The 12,500-nt window shown below is 43.4% G+C and overlaps 1 protein-coding gene across 1 annotated transcript in view; it reads right to left on the minus strand.

Annotated features, from left to right (window-relative positions):
• Positions 1-12,500, minus strand: part of eipr1 (EARP complex and GARP complex interacting protein 1) — an 87,934-nt gene that overhangs the window by 48,125 nt on the left and 27,309 nt on the right. The window contains exon 5 of the mRNA XM_079527638.1: positions 2,703-2,802. Coding sequence (XP_079383764.1) covers positions 2,703-2,802 — 100 coding nt within the window. The remainder of the gene's footprint in view (positions 1-2,702; positions 2,803-12,500) is intronic.

Raw genomic sequence — 12,500 nt, forward strand, 5'->3', positions numbered from 1 at the left:
CACCTACATTTGACAATCGCCAAATTAGGCGATTTTCACAGTGATTCTTTATATTGTTTTATTCTTCTAAATAATACTCAGCCAAAAATCCAACTCTTCAAAATGTAGCCCAATTAACCTGTACAGTACAGTGGAAAAAAGTGTGAGCAAAATGCAAATCAATCTGGGCCAGCAAACTCGCAGCAGCAGCTGTGTGTATGCATCACAGGGTGGCTGTTCATTGGGCGCCAAAGTCGTGTCTAAAGGCCCCGAGCGCCAAGATCGCCTTTTCACGACTTTTTGAGTGGTGTAAACCACTCCTACAACTGGCTTTGTTAGTGCAGAAAAAATGAGCATGGTTGCTATGTTCACCCTGTTCACCCGGGTGTGATTTCTGTGGTGTAAACCACTCCTACAACTGGCTTTGTTAGTCTGTGCAGAAAAAATGAGCATGGTTGCTATGTTCACCCTGTTCACCCGGGTGTGATTTCATTACGTCAGACATGATTTCATTACGTCAGACAGGCTATATTACACCACTCAGTTCACACGGGTGTGATTTTTTTTTTTATATCAATTGATTACGGTGATCAATTTTGTCCTGCATGTGCTCATAACACTCCGGTTCGGGTGCAGTAAAAAAAAAAAAAAAAAAAACAGAAATGAAAACTCCGCTGGCTTATGCTGTCTATGGGGACACAGATTTATTTAACGTAAATATCTCGGATTCTTCTTTTAAGACCAAAAACAAGCTTGATTTGCGGCTCATTTCTCAAAACGATATGATACAAAAAGTAGGCTATGTTTTGGGTTGATTCTTCCTGACTGGCAGTTTCCTGCCAAATCGGCATTCAAACTAAAGGTGCTCGCTGTTGAAAACGCATGTGCGGCGCTCTGAGGCTTCCACCAGACGGCGCTGTGGCACTAAATGAGTTAATAGGGAGTGGAATTGCTTTCATAGCACGAATATATATCGGCAAACGGTGATTTGGGGGCAGACAATGGCCGGTAGGACGTTTTTGGCACATCTCCCAAGCCTACGGAATGTTTATGATTGGCTGAGCACGGAATGTGATTTATGACAATAAGAGCGCCCCTCACTTCACACAAGTGTGATTTTGTTTTTCTCTCCGGTTATTAAAGAAGACTATTACTGTCACAGCAGGGGAGACAAGAGCTCACAACCTGCCTAGCCGTGTGTGTGTGTGTGTGTGTGTGTGTGTGTGTGTGTGTGTGTGTGTGCGAGAGAGAGAGAGACAGACACAGAGAGAGAGTCGTGGTATCTGCTCACTAACATTGACTTAGTGTGTGTGTGTGTGTGTGTGTGTGTGTGTGTGTGTGTGCGCTCCTAGAGGGTGCGAGAGAGAGAGAGAGAGAGAGAGAGTCGTGGTATCTGCTCACTAACATTGACGTAGTGGGTGTGTGTGTGTGTGTGTGTGCGCGCGCGTGTGTGTGTGATAAGACCAAGATATGGTCGTTATCAAATAATGAGTTAGCTATTGTATGATATAGGGAGTGTGTACGTTTGCATGCGCGTGTGTCTTGCCTGTGTAGAATTCAGAGCAGGAGGGTGTTTAATGTATGCGTAGGTGTGCGTGTGTGTATTTATGTGTGTGTCTACACAGACTGTACTGGTATTCAGTCATAACAGATTGTACTTATATATTATATACATACTAGCACGCTATATGGAGCGTGTCTTGAGTGTGTAGGGTTTGATGAGGTCAAATCAACATATGGAATGTCAGAACAGGTCAGCTCCATATATGGAGATCTAAGGGTGGCAGCGGGGGCAGTGTCTTGAGTGTACAGTTGGAGACCATCGATATTGTCCTTTTCTTTTTGCTGAGGTTTGCGTGATCTGCGCAAAAGGACAGTTAACCCATTTTGGGCGGGAACCCCTTTTGGTGTTTTAAACATTATGTTATAATTTAGCTATTGAAAAATAGCAGATCTACAAGCCACCGAGTGGCGCGCTACGAGCTTGTAGGTCTGCTATTTTTGAAAAATCGTGAAAATATTTATTTCAGAAAACTGGAGGATTTAGGAGGATTTTTTAAAATTTTGAGGTCAGGCCTAAATGGGTCAAATGATAAGGGACAATATCGGTGGCACCCAACTGTATGGAGATCTAAGGGTGGCAGCGGGGGCAGTGTCTTGAGTGTACATGGTTTGATGAGGGCCCAGGTAGGGCTGGGCCTTAATTTTCGGGCCTGTTGAGAACTCCAATAACAGGGGGGGCAGGCTCGTCTAGAGTTTGAATGGACAGGTATCAGTCAAAAGGGAGACATCGAAGAGGACGGACGGGTGGGGGTGGATCAACACATGGAATGTCAGAATAGGTCAGCTCCATATATGGAGATCTAATTGGGTTTGAGGTCATATGTAGAGTTGCTGGCTGGCTCCATATATGGACCCCCAGGGGTCCTTCGGTGGGGTTCCAGGGGGTCCCCAGCTAAACGTGTTAAACAGCGTCACAATTATTTTAACCACTTTAACCATATGTTATACATTGGCTATTCAAAAGTTTCATTTTTCTCTCTCTCTCTCTTTTTGTTTTTGTAAAATGTTGAAAATGTTTGGAATTTTTTGTTTTTAAACACAAATCTTCTCTTCTGGGCACAACATATTTTCAGATGGGAGGTCAATGGTCAATTTGGGGGTCCTCCACATGAAAGTGTTTGAGGAACACTTGTCTTTATCATATATCTTATCTCCCTCACCGTGGCCTGTGTGGAGCTCTCTTGTAGGTCCCAGAGTAGAGCATGGTTATCGGCCAACGAAATCATACGCTTGCCGTCTCCCATGGGCTCCCACAGCAAGCTGTAAAGGGAAGGGACGACATGCACACGCACACGCACACACACACACACACACACACACACACACACACACAATAATAATACATACAGTAACCAAGCATGCGTGCTATAGTAAAAAAGCAAACGCACACACAGTACACCAGAGACTTCAGCCATCGGGGGGAATGGAGCAGGTTTGTAAAAATAGCAAGATAACTGGCAGAATACACCCAACTATACCAGACAATGAACTGTAGGTAGGCCTGCAGTCCCAAACAACTTGCATGGTATCATTTGTTGTAGTTCAAATGTAGTTACATTATGTATCAACTAGGGAATTCACCGATATGGAAATTCTTGTCCGATACTGATCTTAGCCGTTTATGTTTATTAAAGGACCACTTCACCACTTTTCAACATCTCTTCATATAATTGGTCCTCACTAATGTTCATGATAAAACACCACCATTTTTTCCTACTCAGTCTGTGTCTCATAGGAGGGCTTTGGGCAGTTCGGACACCCGTCTACCAGTGACATCATCATTAGGCAGATTTTTTTTAAAACAAGATTTGTTTTAAAATATATTTAGATTTGTATTATCGTGAGAACGATGGCTTCAACTTTTGCATTGCAACTTTTCAGGAAAAGAAAGCCTCCCGTTTCTATTAGCTTGGATTCCCCATCAATGATGTCACTGGTGGACGGGTTTCTGAACTGCCCACAGCCTTTCTATGAGACACAGACTGAGTAGGAAAAAATTGTGGTATTTTATCATGAACATTAGTTAGGACCAATTATAGGAAGTTGAAAAGTGGTGAAGTGGTCCTTTAAGTTTTGTTGTTTTTGTATTGTGCCGGCCCTGCCGGGGAAACAAATACATCCTCAATACATATTCATATTCCACAGCTTTGTAAGCTGCAGTATTAACCAACACACCAACATAGCCAATGCAAAATGTATGCTTCTCAACAACAGATCAATATCGTCTTTTATCGGTTTTATTTGCCGATACCAACGGCAAATATCGGCCGATATCGATATGTGGCTGATTCATCGGTGCATCCCTACTCTCAACATATACATGTCATATACATCTTCAATAAAAAAAACTAGAAATGTAGGGATGTAATCCCGGGTTTGCCTCGTTTTGGTCTCCTTACCGGCACGAGGAGCAGCAACCAAAGCATTTGACTCGTGTTCCAGTGAGATGCACTGACTATATAAATCTTGAATCTAAATTTTGACCTTGACTAGGACCTTGATGTTAAAGTTATCTTCTGTTAACACTGATGACGTGACCAAGTTCATGTATCAGTAGATGTTTAATTAACAACCTCTCTTTGGATCAACCCATCGGATTATTGACCTCTGCAGCCCAGAACTTAATCACCTCTTCAAGGCATTGTCATTCATTCAGAGTTCCATGATCCTCCAGCCATCTGTTCTCTGGTTACTTCGCTAAAGGTCATATCTTGGCCTTGACTGTGACCTTTGACCCTTTCGTTTCCGATCCCTATACCACCATTTCTGTGTTAGCCGATACCAATACCAGAGAATAATATTTATAATAATAAAAAAGAAAAAATATCTTATTTTGAAGTCCACCGACCGGGAATAGTGTGATCGGTGGTTGGACTGGCATATTCGCCGATACCGATATGACCCGATATGACCCGATACTTGTCCGATACCGATACAGTATCGGGACATCTCTACTTTCAACTCAAAAGCCAATCATCTGTTTGGGACATCCTATACCGATCATTCCCTCCAAGTTTCATCCAAATGTTTAGTTCTCCTGCTAACAAATGAACACACTCAAACCGACCAATTGCTGCCAAGCATTTTGTCAAGGTTGAAAATGCAGGGCATTGTTGTAATTAAGCCTAACTGAGAATCTACATGTTGTCGCATGATGGTGCGCCACAATATCACATCAACGTAGATTTTCTCACTCTACTGTAGGGCAGAAAACGAATTCTCTGGATCTCTGCATTAGTATGGTGAGTGAGTGAGTGAGTGTATGAATGAGTTATAGGTTACATTATTATCAGTCTGATGTCGTCCATGGAAATGATGGTCCCTTAATCAAATTAATAAAGTAACTAACTTCTTGAGGGGGAAAAAACTAAAACAAGAACAATAAAGGGCCTAATACATACTGTAGACTTATATACCCATGCATATATACCCATTAGAGGGTGATTATTATTATTATTATTATTATAGTTTAGCACACTCTGTGGCACATGCCATGCCAACCTTTGGCTGATTGTACATGAATGAGTGAATGAGTGACAACTAAACCCTCTTGAATCTGCTAATCCTCATACAAAGTTGTGGGTTAAAGGGTTACCGAGGAGCTGCTGAAGAAACAAATGTTGTTGTCTTGCAAAGAAACTCTTATCTCCATCTTCTGACTTTTTTGTGTTTTTTCGTAAATGTAACGCCCTACTTGATCATACCACAGGGTCACAGCAAGAGCATCAAAAGTAGATCTGCAAGCTCGAAGCGCGGTTGCGAACCGACACATTTCGAGCTTGCAGATCTGCTACTTTTGCCATTTTTGAATTTGAATCCTGAAAAGTAACAGTTTTGGTCATATGAGGTTTTCACACGACATGGACGATATACAATATCTTCACTTTAGAGGGTTTCTTTTTGCTTCTGTGAGGAGCCAGACTCCATCCTGACAGGTTGGGGTCGGGTTGTACTCCCCATAGTGTTTCGCTTAAAAACTCCCCCGTTTTCTTTTACACACTCACACACACGCACACCTGCGCGCGCACACACACGCACATACACTACTGCACACACACACATGCACACACAGTTAAAATATGTTTGTCTTCTCAACCGAGGCTATGAATAGGCCCACCATATAATGAGCAGAGAGTGGTCTGAGGAGGAAAGAGGAGGAACACTTTTCAAATAGGTTTCAGTGCTGCTGTGTCACAAAACCATCCATCCATCTATTTGGGGACTTTTCTGGATCGGCACCATAGCTGTGGTGGCAAACAGGACAAACGTTATGTCAGTGGTTCTCAAAGTGGGGTGCAGGGACCCCCAGCGGTCCTTGAGGGAGTTCCAGGGGGTCCACAGCTAAATGATAGTTTGGACCAAATGGACCCTTATGGGTCTGTAACTCTGAGAGTGTACAGATGGAACCAAAAGGACCCGTTAGGGTCCATTTGGTTCTATTTGTACACTCTCAGAGTAAAATTAACATTGATTTTAAAATATACATTGGGGTCCGTAGCCTATTGGATGTCAAACTGGTTGAGAATCACTGTTATCACTCACAGAATCAATCTTATGGGGCTCCCTGGCATATGTTTTCAAATGGGGGTCCGCGGGCTAATTAGTGTCAATTTGGGGGTCCTTCCTCAAAGTAAAAAGTTACGGTAAATTCTCCTCAGGGTTGTCTCATTGACTGCCAATGTCGTCCTTGACGTCTCTTTTCCCCAATGGCGCTGGATGGCGCTGTTCACTATAACCTATGGGTCACCATTGGTTCCGGGGGTTCCCGGGACACCACGTGACACGTCGGTCACATGACCGACCACCCCTCCCCCCCCCCCCCCCCCCTGCTTTCCCAAAAAAACACACCACATAATGCATTCCTATGGGACAACTGTGCGCAGCGCTTGTTCTACACCAGAGCCTTAAGCTTTCAAATTGATTGTCGCGTATGGATCATGAATATTTTCCGATTCTAGCACATCCGTGCGCGTCATTTGAGGAATGGAGCGACACAGAATATTCTATGATTTTTCAAAGGTTGGTGAAAAATGCTATGAATCCTAAAAGTCAAAGTCTTAACTCAGAGTGTACAAATGTAGCCTGTGGAGCCAATTACAGTATATTCACCAGTTTGATAGTATACATTTTGTTCTTGTGCGTAAAGGTTTGAGAACCACTGCCTTAGATTACCTGAGACCTGCAGGACTCTGCCCTCTAGAGGAGAAATCAAAAACTGGAATGTCTGCTGGAGTTCTGGAAACGGCGATGCCATTTGTTTAGCGGAAGCTATCAATTAGGACAACACCATTTCACCTGGACTCATTTGTCAATGTAAAGCCTCGGCACTGTGTGTGTGTGTGTGTGTGTGTGTGTGTGTGTGTGTGTGTGTGTGTGTGATAGCGAGAAAGTGAAAGTGTGTGTGTGTACAAGAGGGAGAGTGTTCCGGGTGTTCCCACAAGATAAAGGAAATTAAAAGAGAAACGTATAAGTTTGCCTTTCATCCAACTTTCTCACATATTCTTATTAGACTGAGGCAGGGGTGGGCAACCATGTCTTTAAGATCGACCGGACTATTCCTAAGGGGCTCTTTGGGTCGATAGCGAAAACAATTTGAAAACTCTGACGAAAACATCCATTCATATAATCCGCAGTCAAATCACACTCAGGGCTTGCTGGTTTGAATTGTGAACCAACAAATCCAATTAGGTGGAGCAGCACAGTACCAATTAGCATAGGAATGGCCCTGTCAGCATATAAATGGCCAGGTGAGATACCTGCTACTACTAATTATCAACCACAAGCTAACGAGACCACACAAGAAAATACAGGGTGAAAATGACATTGAAAAAAGTAGTTGAAAAACAAGTTTGGGAAGAGACACCAACTAGTCAAAAGAACTACGATGTTCACGACAAATGGGAAGAGCGTAGTCATTTAATTCATCGCAAAATTACTGTCAGTACTTGTCTCGTCTTCAACAAGTACAGCTGATAGAGAAGAAAGGGAACTTGGTACAACACTTTCGGACAAACCACAAATCATTTTGCCAAGACTAGCACAGGCGACATTGAATTGAGAAAAAAAGAAAGGTAAGGGAACTGTAGCAAGGCCTAGCCAGCCTGCTTTCTGGTCTAGAGATGCGGGCGCGCAAGGAGCAACCACTGGAGATCTGAGCCCCCACCCCTGCCCCCCTCCGCCCCTCCCCTCCCCTCCCCTCCCTGGTAGAAATCAGCGGAGGAAAGCGACGCCCCCTCTGCACTGTAGTTCACTCCTACTCCTACTCTCCTATAGACCAGGAAATGTCTCTCGTTCCCCCAGGCTTTCATATTTTGAGCCGAACGTAAATGAAAAAAAAAGCCTGGGTACCGAGGCTAGGGGAACTGTAAATAAAAGCCTGGGTACCGAGGCTAGGGGAACTGTAATCTAAAATAAAAGCCTGGGTACCGAGGCTAGGGGAACTGTAAATAAAAGCCTGGGTACCGAGGCTAGGGGAACTGTAATCTAAAATAAAAGCCTGGGTACCGAGGCTAGGGGAACTGTAATCTAAAATAAAAGCCTGGGTACCGAGGCTAGGGGAACTGTAAATAAAAGCCTGGGTACCGAGGCTAGGGGAACTGTAATCTAAAATAAAAGCCTGGGTACCGAGGCTAGGGGAACTGTAATCTAAAATAAAAGCCTGGGTACCGAGGCTAGGGGAACTGTAATCTAAAATAAAAGCCTGGGTACTGAGGCTAGGGGACTGTAAATAAAAGCCTGGGTACCGAGGCTAGGGGAACTGTAATCTAAAATAAAAGCCTGGGTACCGAGGCTAGGGGAACTGTAATCTAAAATAAAAGCCTGGGTACCGAGGCTAGGGGAACTGTAATCTAAAATAAAAGCCTGGGTACCGAGGCTAGGGGAACTGTAATCTAAAATAAAAGCCTGGGTACCGAGGCTAGGGGGAACTGTAATCTAAAATAAAAGCCTGGGTACCGAGGCTAGGGGAACTGTAATCTAAAATAAAAGCCTGGGTACCGAGGTTAGGGGGAACTGTAATCTAAAATAAAAGCCTGGGTACCGAGGCTAGGGGAACTGTAATCTAAAATAAAAGCCTGGGTACCGAGGTTAGGGGGAACTGTAATCTAAAATAAAAGCCTGGGTACCGAGGCTAGGGGAACTGTAATCTAAAATAAAAGCCTGGGTACCGAGGCTAGGGGAACTGTAATCTCAGCCTGGGTACCGAGGCTAGGGGAACTGTAATCTAAAATAAAAGCCTGGGTACCGAGGCTAGGGGAACTGTAATCTAAAATAAAAGCCTGGGTACCGAGGCTAGGGGAACTGTAATCTAAAATAAAAGCCTGGGTACCGAGGCTAGGGGAACTGTAATCTAAAATAAAAGCCTGGGTACCGAGGCTAGGGGAACTGTAATCTAAAATAAAAGCCTGGGTACCGAGGCTAGGGGGAACTGTAAATAAAAGCCTGGGTACCGAGGCTAGGGGAACTGTAAATAAAAGCCTGGGTACCGAGGCTAGGGGAACTGTAAATAAAAGCCTGGGTACCGAGGCTAGGGGAACTGTAAATAAAAGCCTGGGTACCGAGGCTAGGGGAACTGTAATCTCAGCCATCAACCGGGCTGGTGTGTGTGAGCTTGTCGATCGTCTATTCATCAGAGGATATATATTATTTGATGAATTGGAAAAGGAATCGATTGCAGGAATCACTAAAATCTGCTATTTTCTGTGAAAGTTTAACATTATTCACCAGCAAAACACTGTGCAGGAAAAATACTGAATATGAAGTATGTGACGGATGCTGCCATGAAGGCTGTGTTCGCCAGTCTGTTTACTTTACCAACGCTTTACCACGCCATGAAGGCTGTGTGCGCCAGTCTGTTTACTTTACCATGAAGGCTGTGTGCGCCAGTCTGTTTACTTTACCATGAAGGCTGTGTGCACCAGTCTGTTTACTTTACCATGAAGGCTGTGTGCACCAGTCTGTTTACTTTTCCATGAAGGCTGTGTGCACCAGTCTGTTTACTTTACCATGAAGGCTGTGTGCACCAGTCTGTTTACTTTACCATGAAGGCTGCGTGCGCCAGTCTGTTTACTTTACCAACGCTTTACCACGCCATGAAGGCTGTGTGCGCCAGTCTGTTTACTTTACCAACGCTTTACCACGCCATGAAGGCTGTGTGCGCCAGTCTGTTTACTTTACCATGAAGGCTGTGTGTGCCAGTCTGTTTACTTTACCATGAAGGCTGTGTGCACCAGTCTGTTTACTTTACCATGAAGGATGTGTGCGCCAGGCTGTTTACTTTACCATGAAGGCTGTGTGCACCAGTCTGTTTACTTTACCATGAAGGCTGTGTGCACCAGTCTGTTTACTTTACCATGAAGGCTGTGTGCACCAGTCTGTTTACTTTACCATGAAGGCTGTGTGCACCAGTCTGTTTACTTTACCATGAAGGCTGTGTGCACCAGTCTGTTTACTTTACCATGAAGGCTGTGTGCACCAGTCTGTTTACTTTACCATGAAGGCTGTGTGCACCAGTCTGTTTACTTTACCATGAAGGCTGTGTGCACCAGTCTGTTTACTTTACCATGAAGGCTGTGTGCACCAGTCTGTTTACTTTACCATGAAGGCTGTGTGCACCAGTCTGTTTACTTTACCATGAAGGCTGTGTGCACCAGTCTGTTTACTTTACCATGAAGGCTGTGTGCACCAGTCTGTTTACTTTACCATGAAGGCTGTGTGCACCAGTCTGTTTACTTTACCAACGCTTTCAAGTCAAATTACCGATCAACAGTGACGGGTTACGCCCTGACGTTAATGGATTGGCAGCTAGTTTCCCAGTGCCACCTCTCACACCAAAGGGTCGAGACACCACAGAAGACCGTTTTGTGTTGCTGCAATAGACACCAACAGACGTGAAATTGGATTTCATGCTACCTGCAGGACTGACGTTTTATTTTGTATTTATTTTGGGGGGAGGGCTCATTTTGAAGTCCAGCAATGCCTCCTCGGATTACAGCAGTGCAACACATTTATTCTGTGGTGTTAAATCTATATTGAGAAACTGTCTTCAAGTTGTAAAAATTAGATTTAGTTTTTCTTTTCTTTTCTTTTTTATTTATTTATTGCGAACTGGGATTTGTATACGAATGAAACAAGATCAAGTTCTAGCATGGGTATAATTTATCGTACCTATGCTGCTACCAACATACATTCTGTCGCTAGTTTTGCATTGATGCCATTAACATGATTTCATTGTACACATGTGTTCAATGATATAATAAAATCATCCATCCATCAATTCATCCACCCGAGAAAATGTAGAGATGCAATATTTATTGATAAGCATTAGACATTTCGGCCCCTGCTTAAAGGAGAATTCCATGCTAGAAGACTTTCTTACCTTTCTTTGTACGTCCCCACCAAAGAGGTCCAGGTGTTTTTTTGTGCAAAAACTCCTTATTGGCTATTTTCCCTACCATAAGCCCTCAATGAATTGCATTGCATGGAATGGGAATTGAATGGGGCTATGGGGTGTTGTGCTAATTCGCTTATTTCCATCGATCCAAGTGTGCCGCTTGGGATATTATTTACATTATGAAGAGAGGATATATAAAAAAAATAATAATCATTTTGAGCGATGGAAATAAGCGAATTAGCACAACACCCTATAGCCCCATTCAATTCCCATTCAATTCATTTAGGGCTTATGGTAGGGGAAATAGCCAATAAGGAGGTTTTGCACAAAATAACACCTGGACCTCTTTGGTGGGGACGTAACAACTACAAATAAAGGTAAGAAAGCCTAGCATGGAATTCTCCTTTAATGTATCTGCAGCCCGTCATGGTCATACCAATACAAATATAATTGGTTATTTCCATTGTTTTGTACAAGATTGTAGGGTTAGTATTGTTTGTTCCACAAGAGAAAGTGATATAGAGTATTTACTTACTTATTTATTCACCCATGACAATATGTTCATTATGTTCTCTTTCCATTTTGTGAATGAAGACTCATTTTTTAACTTTTAACATCATTAATCACAATGTTTTTGTTCATTTGAGGTTTGGCATAATTTGGCATAATTTAATCTTAAATTGAGTAGCCCTGCTCACCACCAACAGCTCCTCCTATCACACAAAGATTTTTCCCCTCTGTAGTAACACTGAGGACCCCCTAAGCTTCCCGGACCCCTTGTTGAAGACCCATGGACTAGGGGGAATGACATTGTATGACTTGTGAAGACATCCACATTTTAGGCAATTTAGACATTTGTTTTTAAATCTTTTTTTATATTTAAATGTTTTAACCAAAACCCTAAAGTTGAGTTATATTGAGTTAGTTCACTAGTGTTGCACACCGGAAATAACAGATCTACAAGCTCAAAAAGCATTGCGCTGATTGTAGATTTGGGCACACAGCGAAGCATGAATCGGGAATAACGCCAACCCTAATGCATTTTTTCATCATAAAACAATTTATCTTTCTCTTGAGGACCAAAACAATGTCAATCTAACTATAAATGCACCACGTCTCCGTCTGTCTGCTGTCTGTCTGTTACGGTTGTAATCCACGTAACTCGAGAACCTTTTGCTCCACCGACTTAAAATTTGACACACACGTTCCACACCACCACAGGGAGCGCAGTGCCTGCCCGGCCTTGAGTCTGTGGGATACACCGGTGTACAGAAACTCCACCATTTACAAAAGGCTCTGGTCAGGCTCTGCCAGGGGACCTAATGAGCCTAAAGTCCCCTCACCTGTAGAATTCCCAGCCTCTGCCTCAGCCAATTGATTGCCATGGCAACCCCACACCTGCCATTTGATTACTTACAGTCCACTTTTCACAGTCAGTTTGCACTCTTCAGACACAGGCAGATACAGAGCACTCCATATGCACTATAGGCACAAAAGGGACACAGACAGATAGTTAAAACGGGCGCTATGACAACGGGCATTATTAGGTTCCCAAGTTGCATCGTTC

Source organism: Electrona antarctica, assembly GCF_951216825.1.
Source record: "Electrona antarctica genome assembly, chromosome: 18".
NCBI classification, from domain to species: Eukaryota; Metazoa; Chordata; class Actinopteri; order Myctophiformes; family Myctophidae; genus Electrona; species Electrona antarctica.